General features: G+C 46.7%; 1 protein-coding gene across 3 annotated transcripts in view; it reads right to left on the reverse strand.

Annotated features, from left to right (window-relative positions):
• The window catches only part of RNF212B (ring finger protein 212B), a 368,589-nt gene that overhangs the window by 280,445 nt on the left and 63,809 nt on the right, over window positions 1-24,335 (reverse strand). For all 3 annotated transcript variants that reach the window (XR_010171594.1, XM_063913630.1, XM_063913629.1), the window contains exon 3: window positions 3,359-3,411. Coding sequence is in view for 2 of the 3 variants with exons in the window: in XM_063913630.1 (XP_063769700.1) it covers window positions 3,359-3,411 (53 nt within the window). In the remaining variant the exon portion in view is untranslated. The remainder of the gene's footprint in view (window positions 1-3,358; window positions 3,412-24,335) is intronic.

A 24,335-nucleotide genomic window follows, 5' to 3' on the forward strand; every position in this document is an offset into this window, starting at 1 on the left:
AGAAGCAGAGCCATGAAACTCTGAGGAAGTTGGTTCTGCTTCTGCCCCCTCAGTCCCACGAAGCAGGGAGTCTGATGCCAGCAGATCTCCCTGAAAATAAAAAACCTAACATAAGTCTTTTCAGAGAAACTCAGTAGAGCTCCTCAGAGTGCATCCAGTCGACCTGGGCACATTTCTAAAACTGAGGTCTGGAGGAGGGGCATAGAGGGAGGAGCCAGTTCACACCCAATGAAAAGTCTTTGGAGTGCCCATGTCTCCTGCGGATCCCGTCTATACCCCATGGTCTTGATGTCGTCCCCAGCATCCTCTAGGACGTATGAGAAAAATATGTTTACTTGTATACACTCACGTGACACTAAAATGCCGGCTCCTCCTCAGTGACAGAGAGCAGGGTGCTCAACTGTGATATTATCGTGCAGCACCTGGCTCCTGCCACTGAGGAGGTGCTGGAAGTGCAGGCAGACTGTGGAGTGATGAAAACAGGATGGCCGCAAAGCTACACCAACTCCTTTTGAGGCCATGCCTTTTTTTGGACACACGCATTTATGAGACGCATTGGGTGTCACCAACACCAGCGGCGCCATTGATTGTATACATGTTCAAACGTACCTATTTATAGGTATGGTTTCTTACACATCATGATCATCTGTGCAGATCTGCAATAGGCTATACCTAATATTAACACTTCTGTCTAACCCTGCATAGTATAACAATGCATCAGCTTACTGAACATTCCTCAGATGCAGCACTGGATCACACATTCATGCAGGAGGCATCTACTTATACCAGACGCCCCCTGCTGCATTAACATATCTAAGCATCGCTGCAGCTTCAAAGTAAGCAGCAGCAATACTCACTCCAACCACATCTGAATCAGGCCCATGATGTCGAGCAGATGCCATCTTGAGGAAATTTGTAGGCGATCAAAGTCTTAACGTGCACCTGTATTCTACCACAGTAGAGGTGGCCATTCTGCTGGATGAACCCAGATTGATTGGAATATATTGTGAGCAGATCGGAATAAGGATGGCGTCTCCTGGAGTAGACGGGTGCACTTTCTTACAGCAGACCAAATATGAATACGACAGTCCAGGGTATTTGGTACAAACAGCCTCAGCTATTTTTATTTGCAGCAAATGTAAAACCAAAACATAAACATAAAATTCTAGCCTGTCCGGCTTGGACTACACATCCAAGTTGTTCGCTCGCTAGCTGCTTTTAGCAGCATTGCACACGCTAGGCTGCCGCCCTCTGGGAGTGTATCTTTGCTTAGCAGAATAGCGAACGAAAGATTAGCAGAATTGCTACTAAATATTTTCTTGCAGTTTCTGAGTAGCTCCAGACCTACTCCTGGATTGCGATCAGCTCGGTCCGTTTAGTTCCTGGTTTGACGTCACAAACACGCCCTGCGTTCTGCCAGCCACTCCCCCGTTTCTCCAGACACTCCCGCGTTTTTCCCTGGCACGCCTGCGTTTTTTAGCACACTCCAGAAAAAACGCTCAGTTACCACCCAGAAACACCCCTTTCCTGTCAATCACTCACCGATCAGCAGAACGACTGAAAAGCGCAGCAGCATCCACAGCAAGTCTACTAAGTTTTTAGTTAAATAACTAAGCGCATGCGCCCTGCGTGCCTTGCGCATGCGCATTTTGCAACAAATCGCAGCATAGCGAAAAACGGCAACGAGCGAACAACTCGGAATGACCCCCAAAGTTCCTTCTCTATGTATGAAAAGGACCTACTGTCCAATTAACAAAAATAGCGGTTCAGGCAGTAATGCCTCTCTTAAGAGTCATTACTGATAACCTCTCTTTAAGACATCAGCTTTCTCCCCAGGCCATGAGCGACTTCCTGTAAAGTGTTTTAACATACTTGTAAAAAAAATTAACACACCCATGCAGGTGTTAGTACTGATTAGCCTTTTCTGAGACTAAGGCCCTAAAGACCCAGACGGCACCTAATTGATGGATCACTCCCTTACTCTCCATCCATAACCCCAGGAACCCTTATCCGGCTTTTTAAAAAATGAAACATATCTTACCAAGCCATTTAACAACACATTCCTGGGATTTTAAACTCACACAGAAATTTTGGATATATATACCTGCCCTCAAACACAATTCCACTGCTTTTTTTAAAACATACATATTAAAAATGAATAAAACAGATGTTTCTGTATTGGTAAGACAAAAAAAGCTAATTTAAGAAAGTGCAACCCCGCTCTTTTATGTATACTTTTGCGCGAATGCACCCAATATATAGGTAAGCACATGGATTTGCTGGACAAGAAAGCAAATCCATGGACAAGAAGCTTGGGTAATTAGGGTTGTTCTGGGATGACTGCTGATCAGTAGCATCTAACAATGAGATGTTGTTTTGTGGAATAACATTTTTAAAAGTAGTAGAGATTGGACCCTATTCAGTACGGAATGCAGTAGCAGATTCTGCTATTTAGCAGCATCTGCTACCGAACCTGAATAGGATCCATTGTGTATAGGAAAAAGTTCTTTGCTTTGCCAGAAGGCAGATTTTTTTTCTCAAGAAAAATAACTTGATTTATCTGTCTTGTCCTATACTTTTCATGGAAATTCAGTAACATCTTCTAAACATTTATGACAAACTGTATTTCTAGGTACACATAGGGGGGGATTCAGTTCGGCATGATGTACCATGATGCCCAGCTGGGCACATATTGGGCAATTAATGCTTGCAGGATGCGATGTGCTGGAATTTTCTCCTTAAACCAATGAAGATACTACAGTATCCCTCACACAGACACAAGCGTGATATGTAAGACAGTCCCAATGTCCCCTTACTCTCATGATTTAGGACATAAATGAGGCTACAACATGTAGTAGTTTAGTATAAATGTTGAAAGTTAAAAAGAACAAAGTTGTTAGTCCTGAATTGTAATATGTGGGGCTATAAAAATGAGGCTTTACTTTTTCAACCATGTGCATCTTTAGATGGATCGGTAAAGATGTAAAGCTAAGTACATATTGATTTTCCAAGAGCAATTCCAAGCACCGGGAAATATTGTGTGCCTACGTGAAATGCACTACTGTAGATGGACAAGTGAGCATTTGCACCAATAAATAAACTAGTGCAGATCTGAACTTTTTGTAGGTCAGTTATCAGGTAATAAAGAGCTTTAAGTATTACAAAGCCCATAGATTGTGTGCTGTTTTTTTAGTTTCCTAAGTCATGTAAGTATAGACAATATAGGTGATTCATCTATTTTCCACAATGCAGGTCAGCAATACAGGTTTACCGTGTGTAGTAAATAATCTGTTTAACTGTAATTGAAATAGAATCCAAAGAAACAACCTTAAACAGGGTCATTGGCATTCATACTCACATTCTCTGAAATAGGCAGATATTTGCTGGCAGTTCTGCATACGCTGCAATAGTCTGCAAGGGAGGGAAAAAAGACCATGTTAGATATTAACTGAACAAACTGTACATGCTAGCTCAGAATGATGGGGACAGGGGTCAAATACAATTCAGCAACATCCTTAGCTGCAGGTGTGACAGGGTGCGGCACTACTCTATCTAGCAATATTTCTTATGTAACCCATAAAGCACAATCATTTATCCCTTATAGACCACTAGGTGATCATTGCGCCCCACGGGCGCTCTTCACACTGTCGCAAGGGGCTATGCCCCCTTAACCCTTGCACGCCCTTGAGTGCATCGGCACTTGCCATGGCGTGAACAGCGCATGCAGGGCACAATGAATCACCTAGTAGGTGTGGTTGGGGGAGTGGCGGGTGCGAGGGAGAAGCAGAGAGGCGGGTACGGGGGTACAGAGTGTGGGGGAGGGGCGGTTGCACATGAGCTGCGGTTGTTGGGTTGGTTGAGTTGGTGTTGCGTCCGGGGTAGGGGTTGAGGAGGCGTTGTGGGTGGGTGTTTGCTGGGGATGGGGCGGGGGATTTGGGTGGGCTGGGGTTTGGGTAGGGAGCATGACTGTTTGTGTTGTGGAAGGGGTGGCAGGAGTGGTGCTGCGGACGGGGGTGAAGAGGGTGTAGGAGTGCTGTTTGGTGGAGGGGCAGGTGTGAGGTTGTTGCCGCGGTGTGAGGTGCAAGAGCTGTGGGTGAGGTAGGGGTGTGTGGGTGGGTGCCTCAGGTGGATGAGTGATGTGTGGGTCAGTGTTGAGGGTGGTGGAGGAGATGGGTAATAGGCGCAGCAGGGTGTGGACAGTCAAATAGTGTGCTTAGAGGTTCATAGTCATTGTTTCAGATTCTGGCAACAGTGACTTGATGAGTCTGGCATCCGTAGGGCGGGACGCACTAACCTTTTTATGCTGTTGAAAACGAGTTTTATGGTAAGAACTTACCGTTGTTAAATCTCTTTCTGCGAGGTACACTGGGCTCCACAGACATAGGGTTGTAGAGTAGGATCTTGATCAGAGGCACCAACTGGCTCAAAAGCTTTGACTGTTCCCAGAATGCATAGCGCCACCTCCTCTATAACTCTATAACCCCGCCTCCCTGCACAGGAGCTCAGTTTTTAGTTAACCAGCCCAATGCAGTAGCAGGAAAATAAACGACAACGGTTAGTAGCCACATACACCACACTCTCACGACAGGAGAAGTGTCAGCGGCTAATGCCATACCAACCCAAAGAAGCTAAGTGCGTCAGGGTGGGCGCTTTGTGGAGCCCAGTGTACCTCGCAGAAAGAGTTTTAACAAAGGTAAGTTATTACCATAAAACTCGTTTTCTGCTGCGGGGTTCACTGGGCTCCACAAGGAAAGACATAGGGGATGTCCTAAAGCAGTTCCTTATGGGAGGGGACGTACTGTAGCGGACACAAGACCCCGTCGTCCAAAGGAAGCATCCTGGGAAGCGGCAGTATCGAAGGCATAGAACCTTATGAACGTGTTCACAGTGGACCACGTAGCCGCCTTGCACAATTGTTCAAGGGTCGCACCACGGCGGGCCGCCCAAGAAGGTCCAACAGACCGAGTAGAATGGGCCGTAATGTGAGCAGGAGCTGATAGACCAGCCCTCACATAAGCATATGCAATCACCATTCTAATCCATCTGGCCAAAGTTTGCTTGTGAGCAGGCCAGCCCCGTTTGGGAAATCCAAACAGCACAAAGAGAGAATCAGATTTCCTAATAGAAGCAGTTCTCTTCACATAGATACGGAGAGCCCGTACCACATCCAAAGACCGCTCTTTGGGAGACAGATCAGGAGAAACAAGTGCCGGAACCACAATCTCCTGGTTAAGGTGGAACGAAGAAACCACCTTAGGTAAATATCCGGGACGAGTCCTAAGAACCGCCCGGTGACGGTGAAATATCAGATATGGGGAACTACAAGACAAGGCACCCAAATCCGACACTCTTCTAGCTGAAGCAAAAGCCAGCAGAAACACCACCTTAAGGGAAAGCCACTTAAGATCAGCTGAACCAAGAGGTTCAAATGGAGACTCTTCTAACACCTCCAAAACCACCGACAAGTCCCAAGGAGCCACAGGCGGGACATAGGGAGGTTGGATACGCAACACGCCCTGAGTAAAGGTATGCACATCAGGTAAGGTCGCAATCTTTCTCTGAAACCACACCGACAAGGCAGATATTTGAACCTTGAGGGAGGCCATACGCAGGCCTAAGTCCAGGCCGTGCTGAAGAAAGGCCAATAGCTTGGCTATACTAAACTTGGAAGCGTCATAATGGTTAGATGCGCACTAAACAAAGTAAGAATGCCAGACCCCATAGTAAATCCGAGCAGAAGCCGGTTTCCGGGCCCGCAACATAGTTTGAATGACCGCCTCAGAGAACCCTTTAGCCCTCAAGACGGAAGTATCAAGAGCCACGCCGTCAAAGACAGGCTAGGTCCTGGTAGACACAGGGGCCCTGAACGAGGAGGTCTGGACGTTGTGGAAGTAGAATTGGACGCTCTGACGATAGGCCATGCAGGTCTGAGAATCAGTGCCGTCTGGGCCACGCTGGAGCTATGAGAAGCAGAATTCCTCTTTCTTGCTTGAACTTCCGAATTACCCTGGGCAGGAGTGACACCGGAGGGAACACGTACGGCAGCCGAAACCTCCACGGCACCACCAGCGCATCCACGAATGCTGCTTGAGGATCCCTTGTCCTTGCTCCGAAGACCGGAACCTTGTGATTGTGTCGAGACGCCATCAGATCTACGTCTGGAAGGCCCCACTTTTCCACTAGGAGTTGAAACACTTCTGGATGGAGGCCTCACTCTCTGGCGTGTACGTCCTGATGACTGAGAAAGTCCGCTTCCCAATTCAGGACTTCCGGAATGAATATTGCCGATATGGCCGGTAGATGGCATTCCGCCCAATGTAGAATCCGTGAGACTTCCTTCATTGCCAAACGACTTCGAGTGCCGTCTTGATGATTTATGTAAGCCACTGTGGTGGCGTTGTCCGACTGTACTTGAACAGGACGGTTCTGAATCAAATGCTGGGCCAGGTTCAACGCATTGAAAACCGCCCACAATTCCAGAATGTTGATCGAGAGGAGAGATTCCTCCTTGGTCCACGACCCTGAAGGGAGTGTTGCTCCAGCACCGCGCCCCAACCTCTTAGACTGGCATCTGTCGTCAACAGGACCCAGTCGGATATCCAGAAGGGACGGCCCCTGCACAATCGTTGGTCCTGGAGCCACCAGTGCAGCGACAGACGGACCTCTGGAGTCAATGAGATCATGTGAGACCTGATCCGGTGAGGCAGGCCGTCCCACTTGGCTAGAATCAGCCTCTGGAGGGGGCGAGAATGGAATTGAGCATACTCCACCATGTCGAATGCTGACACCATGAGGCCCAGCACCTGCATCGCCGAATGTATCGACACTTGCGGACGAGAAAGGAAGCAACGAATCCTGTCCTGAAGCTTCAGGACTTTCTCCTGAGACAAGAACAACTGCTGGTTGTGAGTGTCCAATAGCGCTCCCAGGTGCACCATGCTCTGAGCAGGGACCAGGGAGGATTTCTTCCAGTTGATGTGCCACCCGTGGGCTTGTAGAAACCGGACAGTCATAGCCAGATGACGTAGGAGAAGTTCTGGGGAATTTGCCAGGATTAACAAGTCGTCCAGATACGCCAGTATCCTGACACCTTGACGGCGGAGTACCACCGTCATCACAGCCATAACTTTGGTGAAGACTCGCGGAGCTGTAGTTAAACCAAAAGGTAACGCCCGAAACTGGTAATGGAGGTTGCCAATCGCAAACCTCAGGTATTGCTGATGTGACACTGCTAGAGGAATATGCAGGTAAACATCCTGTATGTCCAGGGAGACCATGTAGTCCCCATGTTCCAAGGCCAGAACTATAGAGCGAAGGGTTTCCATACCGAACTTGGAAACTTTCACAAACCTGTTCAATGCCTTGAGGTTGAGAATGGGCCGGGAGGACCCATTCGGTTTTGGGACCAGAAACAGCGGAGAATAGTATCCCCGGCCCCTCTGAGCAAGAGGGACCTGTACTACGACTCCTGTATCCAGGAGGGTCTGTACCACCGAATGTAGAGTGTTTGCCTTTGTCTGGTCCATGAGGGGGTCGGTTTTTGAAGGCTATGGCGTAACCTCGAGTGACGACTTCCCGTACCCAGGCATCTGAAGTGGTCTTCAACCATTCCTGGGTATACCCTAGAAGCCGGCCCCCCACCCTGGGATCCCCCAGGGGGAGGCCCGCCCCGTCATGCGGCAGGCTTATCCGTCTTGGAAGCTGGCTGACGGGCAGCCCAGGCTCTTTTGGGCTTCGGCTTACCAGGTTTGGAAGTGCGGGCCTGCTTGTTGTACGCCTGACCTTTTGCTTTACCTGAAGGACGAAAGGGGCGAAAGGAAGTACCTTTAGCCTTCGACACAGAAGGAGCGGTACTTGGCAGACAGGCAGTTTTGGCAGTAGCCAAGTCAGCCACTATCTTATTTAAGTACTCCCCAAACAGAATATCTCCCTTGAAAGGGAGTACCTTCAGGGTTTTTCTAGAGTCCAGATCCACAGACCAGGATCTCAGCCACAATATCCGGCGAGCCAGGACTGACGTAGTAGAGGCCTTGGCTGCTAGGATACCGGCATCAGAAGCCGCCTCTTTAATATAGTGAGAAGCTGTGACAATATATGACAAGCATTGTCTAGCATGGTCAGAAGAGATTTCAGCTTCTAACTCTAGGGCCCATGCTTCAATAGCCTCTGCAGCCCATGTAGCTGCAATAGTGGGCCATTGTGCAGCACCCGTGAGGGTGTAAATCGCTTTCAGACAACCCTCCACACGTTTATCCGTAGGCTCTTTTAGAGACGTGACGGTAGTGACAGGTAGAGCTGAGGAAACCACCATCCTAGCCACATGTGAGTCTACTGGAGGAGGCGTTTCCCAATTTTTAGACAGCTCTGGCGCGAGGGAATAGCGAGCCAGCATCTTCTTTTGAGGCACAAACTTCTTACCCGGGTTTCCCCATGGTTCCTGACGTATATCCACTAGGTGGTCAGAGTGAGGTAAAACTTGTTTAACCACCTTCTGACGCTTGAACCTACCTGGTTTCTTAGAAGGGGCGGATGGCTCGGGATCATCCGTAATCTGTAAAATTAACTTAATAGCCTCCAAAAGATCAGGAACATCCACATGTGAACTACCCTCCCCATCAGCAGTATCTGTGTCAGAATCTGTGGGGTCAGTGTAAGCGCCATCTTCATCAGACGAGGTGTCAGTGACAGCAGTGGATTGTGAGGAGATAAGAGCTCGCTTAGAGGACCCCTTGGTCTTAGGCGAGCGAGGGTCAGACTTTTTAGTAGTCAAGGACTGGTTCAACTTTTTCAATTGAGCAGACAAATTATCCGCCCACGGCGGGTTAGCTGCGGGGATCACATACGGTTGCACCGGCATAGGAGGTCCCATAGGGGGTGTTAGTTTAGTAACTAGCGTATGTAGAAGCGTGGAGAAAGTAGCCCACGGTGGGTCATTATGTACCCCCGTTGCCACAGTCCCACTGGGGGGCAAGGAGCCCCCAGAACCAGTGCCCACAGCTGCTATAGTCTCCTCATAGGGATCTGTGGCTTCAGCAACACCGGCAAGTGTGTTCAGCCCCAGAACCGTTACCCTCAGAAGCAGACATGATATGACTTGCAGTATCAGGTAACACAGTACAATTGTCAGCAGCACAATACCTCTTACCCAAACCCCTGCGCAGTGTAGTCAGCACAAGCAGAGATACAGGAGAGATATAGTGACTAAAATCTCAGAGAAAAATACGTATTAAAGTATATCTTGTGAAAATCCTATATAAATATAAAACCTGACGCACCAAGCCTCCCCAGGTTATAGAATATAGGGATAACAAGTTGAGTAAGAGACACGAAATGGAAACCACTCAGCAAGCTAATGCACACACATATAGTCACAGTTAAACAATGCAGAGGTTATTACTAACAATAATACTGCACTGAACCAACTTATATATATAGCTATGTAGTCAATAGATATAACACTGCACAGTAAGAACTGGATGTATATCACAGGGTACTTGTACCAGAGAACCCTGACTAAATGCACTCTTCTTAACTAACACTGTCTAATTGACATGTAGAATACTTAAGTGTCATGTAAAGTCACAGCGCTGACAACCAGGCGGCTTTACACAGGAGGATTTGCCCAAGCAGTCCCAGGAACAGTGTAGCTGAGAGAAATGGCGCCCACACATTGACAGGGAGTGAGGGAGAGACAGATATGCAGCTCCAAGGCGGGAACATTTGCTGGAAATGGCACCCTGGGGCTGGGGAAGGGGCTCCAGGTCTAAGCCTTATCCCCTCTGCTGGCAAAACCACCAGGTACTGCGGGCTACACATAAAAAGGTTTTAAGGGAAAACCTGACCTGCACCCATGCCCTGGTGATCTAGTGGGATTGCCTGTACTGCCACAGTATCCACCGCCAGCGCACGCGGCCCGCCTCCCGCCGACCGCGCCGGATCACGATAAAGTACGGGTCCCGCGAGCGGGACCCACTCATCACCTCCCGAAGCGCGGCCACGCGATCCCGGAGAGCCCCCGTCGTGTGTGCCTGACCAGAAGAAAACCGGAGCCTCCTGCTGTAGTTACCCGGCAACCAGGGCTCGGGAGTGTAGAGCGCCGCTGGGGAGAGATGGAGCTGCAGCAGTGAATGTCACTAAACATGTATACACTGCTACAGCCCTTGAAGTCTTCACTTTTCTTCTCAAAAAGCTCTTCTTAGGGCTGCCCAGAGCAGCCCCTCTGTTATGTGCCTGCTATCTGCGGCACCAACTACAAAACTGAGCTCCTATGCAGGGAGGCGGGGTTATAGAGGAGGCGGCGTTAAGCATTCTGGGAACAGTCAAAGCTTTTGAGCCTGTTGGTGCCTCGGATCAAGATCCTACTCTACACCCCTATGTCTTTCCTTGTGGAGCCCAGTGTACCCCGAAGCAGAAAATATTTTTTTTCATGAATGAAAGGTTTTTGAGGAGTTATTTATTTCATTTACGGCAAGTTTAAATTTGGTTCAGAAAAACACACCACTAGGAAAGCTAGATGAACCTATACACTTTTCAGCACTGGACAAAGGTGGTCATTCCGAGTTGTTCGTTCGCTAGCTGTTTTTAGCAGCCATGCAAACACTATGCCGCCGTACATTGGGAGTTCAGTTTAGCTCAGCCGCAGTGTGAACGAAAGGATCGCAGTGCGGCGGCAAAAAAAATTTGTGCAGTTTTAGAGTAGCTCAATACCTACTCAGCGCTTGCGATGACTTTAGACTGTTCAGTTCCTGTTTTGACGTCATAAACACGCCCTGCGTTTTTTCGAACACTCTCTGAAAACGGTCAGTTGACACCCAGAAATGCCAACTTCTTGTCAATCACTCTGCGGTCAGCAGTGCAACTGAAAAGCTTCGCTAGACCCTGTGTGAAACTACATCGGCCGTTGTAATAGTAAGTAGCGCGTGCGCAATGCGCCGCATGCGCAGAAGTGCCGTTTTTTTGCCTCATAGCTACACAGCGAACGAATGCAGCTAGCGATCAACTCGGAATGACCACCAAAGATGGCTTAAAAGAGAAAAGCCATCCTGTTTAGTTTTTGCCCTCTCAGAAGACTGTAATACAGCCTTGTACTGTTGTTAGACATTTGAGTGCAACTGCTTTGGCCAAATTCGGTTTATAATCAAAAGCAGAGTTTCGCAAACTTTGCAATAACAGTCCAGGTTTTAAGGATATCCATAATTGAGTCCAGATTATTAAAACAAATTGACTGAGGTACCAATTAAGTCACTTGTGCTCAAGCTTTTATAGCCTTAAAACCTGGTCTGTAATGGTGGAGTTTTGAAAACTACAGTAACTAAGACCTCTTAAGCTGAGTACACACTAGACAATAATGTGCACCCAGTGATATTGGTGGTCATTCCGAGTTGTTCACTCGCTAGCAGTTTTTAGCAGCTGTGTAAACGCTATGCCGCCTCCCACTGGGAGTGTATTTTAGCTTAGCAGAAGTGCGAACGAAAGGATCGCAGAGCGGCTACAAAGTTTTTTGTGCAGTTTCAGAGTAGCTTCAGACCTACTCAGCGCTTGCGATCATTTCAGACTGTTCAGTTCCTGTTTTGACGTCACAAACATGCCCTGCGATCGCCCAGCCACGCCTGCGTTTTTACGAACACTCCCTGAAAACGGTCAGTTGACACCCAGAAACGCCCACTTCATGTCAATCACTCTGCGGTCAGCAGTGCGACTGAAAAGCTTCGCTAGACCCTGTGTGAAACTACATCGGCCATTGTAATAGTACGTCGCGCGTGCGCATTGCGCCACATACGCATGCGCAGAAGTTCCATTTTTTGCCTCATCGCTGCACAGCGAACGAATGCAGCTAGCGATCAACTCGGAATGACCCCCTTTGTGTGTGGTGAATCCTGGGGGGCTGGCAGCATCGGCAAGTGCATACACACTTGTCGATACCATGAACAATGACCGATGGCGGGGGGCAGTTGTTGGAGTGAACACAGGCCACGCTGCATTCAACAGCATTGCCCTCGCTGGCTATATCGCTTGTCGGGCATGCATGTACGGGTGACGGACAATGCAGCTGACAATGCGCGGGAGCTTGCATCGTCAGCGACATAGTGCGTACACACTGGACGATATCGTGATCGATGTGTCGGTATCAGCCACATCCACTTTATAGTCTAGTCTGTACCCAGAATTAGGAAACAGAAAAAATTTCAACGAACACTGGCCCTCATTCCGAGTTGACCGCTCGCTAGCTGCTTTTAGCAGCAGTGCACACGCTAAGCCGCCGTCCTCTGGGAGTGTATCTTAGCTTAGCAGAAGTGCGAACGAAAGAGTAGCAGAATTGCTACTAAAAAATGTCATGCCGTTTCTGAGTAGCTCCAGACCTACTCCTATATTGCGATCACTGCAGTCAGTTTAGTTCCTGGTTTGACATCACAAACACACCCTGCATTCGGCCAGCCACTCCCCCGTTTCTCCAGCCACGCCTGCGTTTTTGCCTGTCACGCCTGCGTTTTTTAGCACACTCCCAAAACGCTGAGTTGCCGCCCAGAAACACCCACTTCCTGTCAATCATACTACGAACACTCGAGTGACTGAAAATCGTCGCTCGAACTTGGGTAAAACTAAAAACTTTTGTGTAAAAGTACTTAGCGCATGCGCGCTGCGTACCATGCACATGCGCATAAATGCCATTTTTTCACCTGATCGGTGCGCTGCGAAAAACGGCAACGAGCGAACAACTCGGAATGAGGGCCATTGATCGCTAGCTGCCGTTGTATTCGCAGCGCAGCGATCAGGCAAAAAATCGCCACTTCTGCGCATGCGTATGGTGCGCAGTGCGCACGCGCGACGTACTTTCACAAAAGCCGATGCAGTTTCACACAAGGTCTAGCTACGCTTTTCAGTCGCACTGCTGATCGGTGAGTGATTGACAGGAATGGGGCGTTTCTGGGAGTTAACTGACCGTTTTCCGAGAGTGTGCTGAAAAACGCAGGCGTGTCAGATAAAAATGCAGGCGTGCTTGGGGAAACGGGGGAGTGGCTGGGCGAACGCAGGGCGTGTTTGTGACGTCAAAGCAGGAATTAAACAGACTGAAGTGATCGCAAGGTAGGAGTAGGTCTGCAGCTACTCAGAAACTGCATGAAAAAATTTTGCCGCCGTCCTGCGATCCTTTCGGTCGCACTTCTGCTAAGCTAAGATACACTCCCAGAGGGCGGCGGCTTAGCGTTTGCACTGCTGCTAAAAGCAGCTAGCGAGCGAACAACTCGGAATGAGGGCCATTATCTGTTACTTCTGCTTAGGTGTCATTTATATTGCTGAGCAGAAGCTCCTAATTGTATCCAGACAGATGTAAATATTAGAGATGAGCGGGTTCGGTTTCTTTGAATCCGAACCCGCACGAACTTCACTTTTTTTTCCACGGGTCCGAGCGACTCGGATCTTCCCGCCTTGCTCGGTTAACCCGAGCGCGCCCGAACGTCATCATGACGCTGTCGGATTCTCGCGAGGCTCGGATTCTATCGCGAGACTCGGATTCTATATAAGGAGCCGCGCGTCGCCGCCATTTTCACTCGTGCATTGAGATTGATAGGGAGAGGACGTGTCTGGCGTCCTCTCCATTAGAATAGAGATAGATAGATTAGATAGAGAGAGATTGTGCAGAGTCGCAGACAGAGTTAGTTTACCACAGTCAGTGACCAGTGCAGTTGCTAGTTAACTTTTATTTAATATAATATATCCGTTCACTTCTCTCTGCTATATCCGTTCTCTGCCTGAAAAAAAAAACGATACACAGCACAGTCAGTCACACAGTGTGACTCAGTCTGTGTGCACTCAGCTCAGCCCAGTGTGCTGCACAGTCATCAATGTATAAATTAAAAGCTTATAATTAATTGTGGGGGAGACTGGGGAGCACTGCAGGTTGTTAGCAGGAGCCAGGAGTACAATTATATTAATTAACAGTGCACACTTTTGCTGCAGGAGTGGTGACCAGTGCCTGACCACCAGTATAGTATTGTTGTATACTACTAATATCTCTTTAAATATCAACCAGTCTATATTAGCAGCAGACACAGTACAGTGCGGTAGTTCACGGCTGTGGCTACCTCTGTGTCGGCACACGGCAGGCAGTCCGTCCGACCAGAATTGTATTATTTATTATTATATACCTACCACCTAACCGTGGTTTTTTTTTCATTCTTTATACCGTCATAGTGTCATCCTAATTGTTACGAGTATACTACTATCTCTTTATCAACCAGTGTACAGTGCGGTAGTTCACGGCTGTGGCTACCTCTGTGTCGGCACACGGCAGGCAGTCCGTCCGACCAGAATTGTATTATTTATTATTATATACCTACCACCTAACCGTGGTTTTTTTTTCATTCTTTATACCGTCATAGTGTCATCCTAATTGTTACGAGTATACTACTATCTCTTTATCAACCAGTGTACAGTGCGGTAGTTCACGGCTGTGGCTACCTCTGTGTCGGCACACGGCAGGCAGTCCGTCCGACCAGAATTGTATTATTTATTATTATATACCTACCACCTAACCGTGGTTTTTTTTTCATTCTTTATACCGTCATAGTGTCATCCTAATTGTTACGAGTATACTACTATCTCTTTATCAACCAGTGTACAGTGCGGTAGTTCACGGCTGTGGCTACCTCTGTGTCGGCACACGGCAGGCAGTCCGTCCGACCAGAATTGTATTATTTATTATTATATACCTACCACCTAACCGTGGTTTTTTTTTCATTCTTTATACCGTCATAGTGTCATCCTAATTGTTACGAGTATACTACTATCTCTTTATCAACCAGTGTACAGTGCGGTAGTTCGCGGCTGTGGCTACCTCTGTGTCGGCAGTCGGCAGGCAGTCCGTCCATCCATAATTGTATTATTATTATAATATATACCACCTAACCGTGGTTTTTTTTTTCATTCTTTATACCGTCATAGTGTCATACTAGTTGTTACGAGTATACTACTATCTCTTTATCAACCAGTGTACAGTGCGGTAGTTCACGGCTGTGGCTACCTCTGTGTCGGCAGTCGGCAGGCAGTCCGTCCATCCATAATTGTATTATTATTATAATATATACCACCTAACTGTGGTTTTTTTTGCATTCTTTATACCGTCGTCATAGTGTCATACTAGTTGTTACGAGTATACTACTATCTCTTTATCAACCAGTGTACAGTGCGGTAGTTCACGGCTGTGGCTACCTCTGTGTCGGCAGTCGGCAGGCAGTCCGTCCATCCATAATTGTATTATTATTATAATATATACCACCTAACCGTGGTTTTTTTTTCATTCTTTATACCGTCGTCATAGTGTCATACTAGTTGTTACGAGTATACTACTATCTCTTTATCAACCAGTGTACAGTGCGGTAGTTCACGGCTGTGGCTACCTCTGTGTCGGCAGTCGGCAGGCAGTCCGTCCATCCATAATTGTATTATTATTATAATATATACCACCTAACCGTGGTTTTTTTTTCATTCTTTATACCGTCGTCATAGTGTCATACTAGTTGTTACGAGTATACTACTATCTCTTTATCAACCAGTGTACAGTGCGGTAGTTCACGGCTGTGGCTACCTCTGTGTCGGCACACGGCAGGCAGTCCGTCCGACCAGAATTGTATTATTTATTATTATATACCTACCACCTAACCGTGGTTTTTTTTTCATTCTTTATACCGTCATAGTGTCATCCTAATTGTTACGAGTATACTACTATCTCTTTATCAACCAGTGTACAGTGCGGTAGTTCACGGCTGTGGCTACCTCTGTGTCGGCACACGGCAGGCAGTCCGTCCGACCAGAATTGTATTATTTATTATTATATACCTACCACCTAACCGTGGTTTTTTTTTCATTCTTTATACCGTCATAGTGTCATCCTAATTGTTACGAGTATACTACTATCTCTTTATCAACCAGTGTACAGTGCGGTAGTTCACGGCTGTGGCTACCTCTGTGTCGGCAGTCGGCAGGCAGTCCGTCCATCCATAATTGTATTATTATTATAATATATACCACCTAACCGTGGTTTTTTTTTCATTCTTTATACCGTCATAGTGTCATACTAGTTGTTACGAGTATACTACTATCTCTTTATCAACCAGTGTACAGTGCGGTAGTTCACGGCTGTGGCTACCTCTGTGTCGGCAGTCGGCAGGCAGTCCGTCCATCCATAATTGTATTATTATTATAATATATACCACCTAACTGTGGTTTTTTTTGCATTCTTTATACCGTCGTCATAGTGTCATACTAGTTGTTACGAGTATACTACTATCTCTTTATCAACCAGTGTACAGTGCGGTAGTTCACGGCTGTGGCTACCTCTGTGTCGGCAGTCGGCAGGCAGTCCGTCCATCCATAATTGTATTATTATTATAATATATACCACCTAACCGTGGTTTTTTTTTTCATTCTTTATACCGTCGTCATAGTGTCATACTAGTTGTTACGAGTATACTACTATCTCTTTATCAACCAGTGTACAGTGCGGTAGTTCACGGCTGTGGCTACCTCTGTGTCGGCAGTCGGCAGGCAGTCCGTCCATCCATAATTGTATTATTATTATAATATATACCACCTAACCGTGGTTTTTTTTTCATTCTTTATACCGTCGTCATAGTGTCATACTAGTTGTTACGAGTATACTACTATCTCTTTATCAACCAGTGTACAGTGCGGTAGTTCACGGCTGTGGCTACCTCTGTGTCGGCAGTCGGCAGGCAGTCCGTCCATCCATAATTGTATTATTATTATAATATATACCACCTAACCGTGGTTTTTTTTTCATTCTTTATACCGTCGTCATAGTGTCATACTAGTTGTTACGAGTATACTACTATCTCTTTATCAACCAGTGTACAGTGCGGTAGTTCACGGCTGTGGCTACCTCTGTGTCGGCAGTCGGCAGGCAGTCCGTCCATCCATAATTGTATTATTATTATAATATATACCACCTAACCGTGGTTTTTTTTTCATTCTTTATACCGTCGTCATAGTGTCATACTAGTTGTTACGAGTATACTACTATCTCTTTATCAACCAGTGTACAGTGCGGTAGTTCACGGCTGTGGCTACCTCTGTGTCGGCAGTCGGCAGGCAGTCCGTCCATCCATAATTGTATTATTATTATAATATATACCACCTAACCGTGGTTTTTTTATACCACCTAACCGTGGCAGTCCGTCCATAATTGTATACTAGTATCCAATCCATCCATCTCCATTGTTTACCTGAGGTGCCTTTTAGTTCTGCCTATAAAATATGGAGAACAAAAAAGTTGAGGTTCCAAAATTAGGGAAAGATCAAGATCCACTTCCACCTCGTGCTGAAGCTGCTGCCACTAGTCATGGCCGAGACGATGAAATGCCAGCAACGTCGTCTGCCAAGGCCGATGCCCAATGTCATAGTACAGAGCATGTCAAATCCAAAACACCAAATATCAGAAAAAAAAGGACTCCAAAACCTAAAATAAAATTGTCGGAGGAGAAGCGTAAACTTGCCAATATGCCATTTACCACACGGAGTGGCAAGGAACGGCTGAGGCCCTGGCCTATGTTCATGGCTAGTGGTTCAGCTTCACATGAGGATGGAAGCACTCAGCCTCTCGCTAGAAAACTGAAAAGACTCAAGCTGGCAAAAGCACCGCAAAGAACTGTGCGTTCTTTGAAATCCCAAATCCACAAGGAGAGTCCAATTGTGTCGTTTGCGATGCCTGACCTTCCCAACACTGGACGTGAAGAGCATGCGCCTTCCACTATTTGCATGCCCCCTGCAAGTGCTGGAAGGAGCACCCGCAGTCCAGTTCCTGATAGTCAGATTGAAGATGTCAGTGTTGAAGTACACCAGGATGAGGAGGATATGGGTGTTGCTGGCGCTGGGGAGGAAATTGACCAGGAGGATTCTGATGGTGAGGTGGTTTGTTTAAGTCAGGCACCCGGGGAGACACCTGTTGTCCGTGGGAGGAATATGGCCGTTGACATGCCAGGTGAAAATACCAAAAAAATCAGCTCTTCGGTGTGGAGGTATTTCACCACAAATGCGGACAACAGGTGTCAAGCCGTGTGTTCCCTTTGTCAAGCTGTAATAAGTAGGGGTAAGGACGTTAACCACCTCGGAACATCCTCCCTTATACGTCACCTGCAGCGCATTCATAATAAGTCAGTGACAAGTTCAAAAACTTTGGGTGACAGCGGAAGCAGTCCACTGACCAGTAAATCCCTTCCTCTTGTAACCAAGCTCACGCAAACCACCCCACCAACTCCCTCAGTGTCAATTTCCTCCTTCCCCAGGAATGCCAATAGTCCTGCAGGCCATGTCACTGGCAAGTCTGACGAGTCCTTTCCTGCCTGGGATTCCTCCGATGCATCCTTGCGTGTAACGCCTACTGCTGCTGGCGCTGCTGTTGTTGCCGCTGGGAGTCGATGGTCATCCCAGAGGGGAAGTCGTAAGCCCACTTGTACTACTTCCAGTAAGCAATTGACTGTTCAACAGTCCTTTGCGAGGAAGATGAAATATCACAGCAGTCATCCTACTGCAAAGCGGATAACTGAGTCCTTGACAACTATGTTGGTGTTAGACGTGCGTCCGGTATCCGCCGTTAGTTCACAGGGAACTAGACAATTTATTGAGGCAGTGTGCCCCCGTTACCAAATACCATCTAGGTTCCACTTCTCTAGGCAGGCGATACCGAGAATGTACACGGACGTCAGAAAAAGACTCACCAGTGTCCTAAAAAATGCAGTTGTACCCAATGTCCACTTAACCACGGACATGTGGACAAGTGGAGCAGGGCAGGGTCAGGACTATATGACTGTGACAGCCCACTGGGTAGATGTATGGACTCCCGCCGCAAGAACAGCAGCGGCGGCACCAGTAGCAGCATCTCGCAAACGCCAACTCTTTCCTAGGCAGGCTACGCTTTGTATCACCGCTTTCCAGAATACGCACACAGCTGAAAACCTCTTACGGCAACTGAGGAAGATCATCGCGGAATGGCTTACCCCAATTGGACTCTCCTGTGGATTTGTGGCATCGGACAACGCCAGCAATATTGTGTGTGCATTAAATATGGGCAAATTCCAGCACGTCCCATGTTTTGCACATACCTTGAATTTGGTGGTGCAGAATTTTTTAAAAAACGACAGGGGCGTGCAAGAGATGCTGTCGGTGGCCAGAAAAATTGCGGGACACTTTCGGCGTACAGGCACCACGTACAGAAGACTGGAGCACCACCAAAAACTACTGAACCTGCCCTGCCATCATCTGAAGCAAGAAGTGGTAACGAGGTGGAATTCAACCCTCTATATGCTTCAGAGGTTGGAGGAGCAGCAAAAGGCCATTCAAGCCTATACAATTGAGCACGATATAGGAGATGGAATGCACCTGTCTCAAGTGCAGTGGAGAATGATTTCAACGTTGTGCAAGGTTCTGATGCCCTTTGAACTTGCCACACGTGAAGTCAGTTCAGACACTGCCAGCCTGAGTCAGGTCATTCCCCTCATCAGGCTTTTGCAGAAGAAGCTGGAGGCATTGAAGAAGGAGCTAACACGGAGCGATTCCGCTAGGCATGTGGGACTTGTGGATGCAGCCCTTAATTCGCTTAACAAGGATTCACGGGTGGTCAATCTGTTGAAATCAGAGCACTACATTTTGGCCACCGTGCTCGATCCTAGATTTAAAGCCTACCTTGGATCTCTCTTTCCGGCAGACACAGGTCTGCTGGGGTTGAAAGACCTGCTGGTGACAAAATTGTCAAGTCAAGCGGAACGCGACCTGTCAACATCTCCTCCTTCACATTCTCCCGCAACTGGGGGTGCGAGGAAAAGGCTCAGAATTCCGAGCCCACCCGCTGGCGGTGATGCAGGGCAGTCTGGAGCGACTGCTGATGCTGACATCTGGTCCGGACTGAAGGACCTGACAACGATTACGGACATGTCGTCTACTGTCACTGCATATGATTCTCTCAACATTGATAGAATGGTGGAGGATTATATGAGTGACCGCATCCAAGTAGGCACGTCACACAGTCCGTACTTATACTGGCAGGAAAAAGAGGCAATTTGGAGGCCCTTGCACAAACTGGCTTTATTCTACCTAAGTTGCCCTCCCACAAGTGTGTACTCCGAAAGAGTGTTTAGTGCCGCCGCTCACCTTGTCAGCAATCGGCGTACGAGGTTACATCCAGAAAATGTGGAGAAGATGATGTTCATTAAAATGAATTATAATCAATTCCTCCGCGGAGACATTGACCAGCAGCAATTGCCTCCACAAAGTACACAGGGAGCTGAGATGGTGGATTCCAGTGGGGACGAATTGATAATCTGTGAGGAGGGGGATGTACACGGTGATATATCGGAGGGTGAAGATGAGGTGGACATCTTGCCTCTGTAGAGCCAGTTTGTGCAAGGAGAGATTAATTGCTTCTTTTTTGGGGGGGGTCCAAACCAACCCGTCATATCAGTCACAGTCGTGTGGCAGACCCTGTCACTGAAATGATGGGTTGGTTAAAGTGTGCATGTCCTGTTTTGTTTATACAACATAAGGGTGGGTGGGAGGGCCCAAGGATAATTCCATCTTGCACCTCTTTTTTCTTTTCTTTTTCTTTGCATCATGTGCTGATTGGGGAGGGTTTTTTGGAAGGGACATCCTGCGTGACACTGCAGTGCCACTCCTAGATGGGCCCGGTGTTTGTGTCGGCCACTAGGGTCGCTAATCTTACTCACACAGCTACCTCATTGCGCCTCTTTTTTTCTTTGCGTCATGTGCTGTTTGGGGAGGGTTTTTTGGAAGGGACATCCTGCGTGACACTGCAGTGCCACTCCTAGATGTGCCCGGTGTTTGTGTCGGCCACTAGGGTCGCTAATCTTACTCACACAGTCAGCTACCTCATTGCGCCTCTTTTTTTCTTTGCGTCATGTGCTGTTTGGGGAGGGTTTTTTGGAAGGGCCATCCTGCGTGACACTGCAGTGCCACTCCTAGATGGGCCCGGTGTTTGTGTCGGCCACTAGGGTCGCTTATCTTACTCACACAGCGACCTCGGTGCAAATTTTAGGACTAAAAATAATATTGTGAGGTGTGATGTGTTCAGAATAGGCTGAAAATGAGTGTAAATTATGTTTTTTGAGGTTAATAATACTTTGGGATCAAAATTACCCCCAAATTCTATGATTTAAGCTGTTTTTTAGGGTTTTTTTAAAAAAACACCCGAATCCAAAACACACCCGAATCCGACAAAAAAAATTCGGTGAGGTTTTGCCAAAACGCGGTCGAACCCAAAACACGGCCGCGGAACCGAACCCAAAACCAAAACACAAAACCCGAAAAATTTCCGGCGCTCATCTCTAGTAAATATACTAATCATTGTTCCACTTTATTTTGAGAATTATTGCCATTAGGTTAGCAACTTTTGCATTAAAACAGCTATGTAAGTAAAGAGAACTGGGGCACAGGATAATATAGGTCAGCTTTGAGTCACTGCAGACATAACTGCAGTCTCCAGCAGTTGTTAATCAACCCAGTTCTATCTCTCATCAGCAATTACTCAGACCCCTTTTAGCCTTCACCCTACAGAAAGCAGAAGTGAAAAAAAACAAAAAACAAATTGAAGATGTGCAGCCAGAAAAGAACCAAAACAGTGATTTTAGACTTTGTGCTTTATTATAATATTGTCTCTGCTAATACCTTTAGGAAAACAACCAACCCCCCTATAACTGCAAAAACTTTAACAAAAGCTTGTTTGAGCAGCTTTGAAGTGTAGTACAGGCTAATAGTCAGCTGATCAAGGGATTAGCAGAAACATACTGAAATGGGTCAAGGAAGAGGAATATAATACCATCCAGTTAGTCTACATAGATCTCACTGAATATGGACTGATCAGCTTTCTATATATCTTTTCATCTCACAGGTATGTTGATTTCTGCCTGCTGATCCCTACACCTCTGCAATAACCCACAGACATCTCCATGCTATATTTTCAAAAGTATGTTGATTTTTGCCTGCTGATCCCTACACCTCTGCAATAACCCACAGACATCTCCATGCTATATTTTCAAAAGTATGTTGATTTCAGCCTGCTGATCCCTGCGAACTATAACTCTTGATCTCTATTCACACCAATGTATATTTTAGCAGTGTATGTAATTGTATTTGTAGAATATTAGTACTTGCTTATAGCTGATATTCTCTCTTGTATTGATGTTGGTCAGTGGAGTGGAGTTTATTAGCATACATGGCCTGGTGTTTACTTAACACAGGGTAATATAATTCCTTTGATTAGATGTCCAATTAGCTTCAGCTGAAGCCTTTGTAAATTAGAACTAGTATATGTTTGCATTCAGTTATGGGGCAGTTGTCTGAAGTTTGGAAATTACAAAGTTAGGAAATTTTAAAAAGAACAGTTAAACCAACAGTTGAACAAACATTGAAAAACATTGGAAAGCAGGTAAATCTACCATTTAACTAACAATTTCCATAAGCATTTTCCTATCTATACTTTTCTCTTTATAAACTCCATGCTCCACAAACTGATTTTCCTCATAGCACTTCATGGTATCCTCTATAAAATGGCATCGTCCTTCACTATTCCAGTTATTTATCGCTCTGTACACATTGCAGCCTCATTAATCCACTCCCCTCTTATTAACACTCATGAGCTTTAAACCTATCTATGTAAACTAACTGTCACATCCTCTACCTGTCACCATAAACTATCACACACCTCCCCCAACTATACCTATCTCTCTCTTCTTCTGCTTCTACTAGCTGGTGACATATCCCCAAATCCAGGTCCCATCCACATACCACGCTCACATTCAGCTGATTCACAACAGAATATAAAATCAACAAACCTTATCAACATCACTTGTCTCCCATCTACCTCCAAGTCACTAAAATGTGCTTTATGGAATGCACGCTCTGTTTGCAACAAATTAACAGCTATTCATGACCTTTTCATAGCAAAAAAATTCAATATGCTGGCTATAACAGAAACCTGGCTCACACAATCAGACACTGCCTCCCCTGCAGCACTGTCACATGGTGGCCTCCACTTCACACACACCCCCAGGCCTGGTAACCTCAAAGGAGGGGGTGTTGGAATATTACTATCCAAATGTTACACGCACATTGTTTTACCACCTGTTCCCTCACTCACATTTACATCCTTTGAGGTACACTCTATTAGGATTTTCACCCCTTTCTCTCTGCGTGTTGCAGCTATCTATCGCCCACCTGGGCAACCCAAAAAGTTTCTGGAAGATTTTTCTGCATGGCTCCCTCACTTTCTTTCCTCTGACATCTCCACCATCATTATGGGTGATTTCAATCTCTCTATTGACAGTCCACAATCTCCCCATGCCTCTAAACTACTCTCTCTAACCTCCTCTCTTGGCCTCTCGCAATGGACTGACTCCCCTACTCATCAGGAGGGCCACTGCCTTGATCTTGTATTCACCAGACTATGCTCTGTTTCTGAACTCACTAACACTCCTTTCTCTCTCTCAGATCACAACCTTATCACATGCATGCTCTCCTCCATTACTTCAAACTCAATGTCCATAAAGTCTACAAGGACACCTCTTACCCGCAGAAATATTAACGCTATTAATTTTCAACAACTATCTACCTCTCTGCGACCACTGCTTTCACCAATTTCTACATTCATCTCTCCAGAGACCGCTGTGTCACACCTTAACCAAACTCTAGTAACAGCACTTGATGAAGTGGCTCCAGCTACCCATCACACTCCACGTAGACTTAGATGTCAACCGTGGCACTCTAAATACACTAGACACTTACAAAAACTCTCACGAAAAGTTGAACGCCAGTGGCGTAAATCTCGTAGTTCAAGTGACTTTCTCACATATAAGACCACCTACCACTCATATCGTACTGCTCTGGACACTGCCAAACAAACATATTTTCAATCTCTCATCTCTGCTCAAGCCTCTAACCCCAAGCGACTTTTTAATACATTTAAATCACTTCTTGTCCCTCCCTCACCTAACCCACCAGCCACTGTCAGTGCGCAAGATCTTGCTTCCTATTTCAAGGACAAGATTGACAAGATCCGAAATGAAATGGTATGCTCTTCCACAGCAAGTGACCTGCTCAATTCCCTGCCTGAACCCTCTAACACCTTCTCTTCCTTTGATCCTATAAATGAAGATGAAGTATCTGCACTCTTATCATCTGCCTACTCTAATACCTCTCCCCTTGACTCTATACCCTCACAAATTAGTAAAGCTCTGTCTACTGTGCTCATCCCAACCTTAACAAAAATCTGTAATCTCTCCCTGTCTACTGGTATCTTTCCTTCTCTATACAAG

The sequence above is a fragment of the Pseudophryne corroboree genome, chromosome 1 (assembly GCF_028390025.1).
Source record: "Pseudophryne corroboree isolate aPseCor3 chromosome 1, aPseCor3.hap2, whole genome shotgun sequence".
Classification (NCBI taxonomy): Eukaryota; Metazoa; Chordata; class Amphibia; order Anura; family Myobatrachidae; genus Pseudophryne; species Pseudophryne corroboree.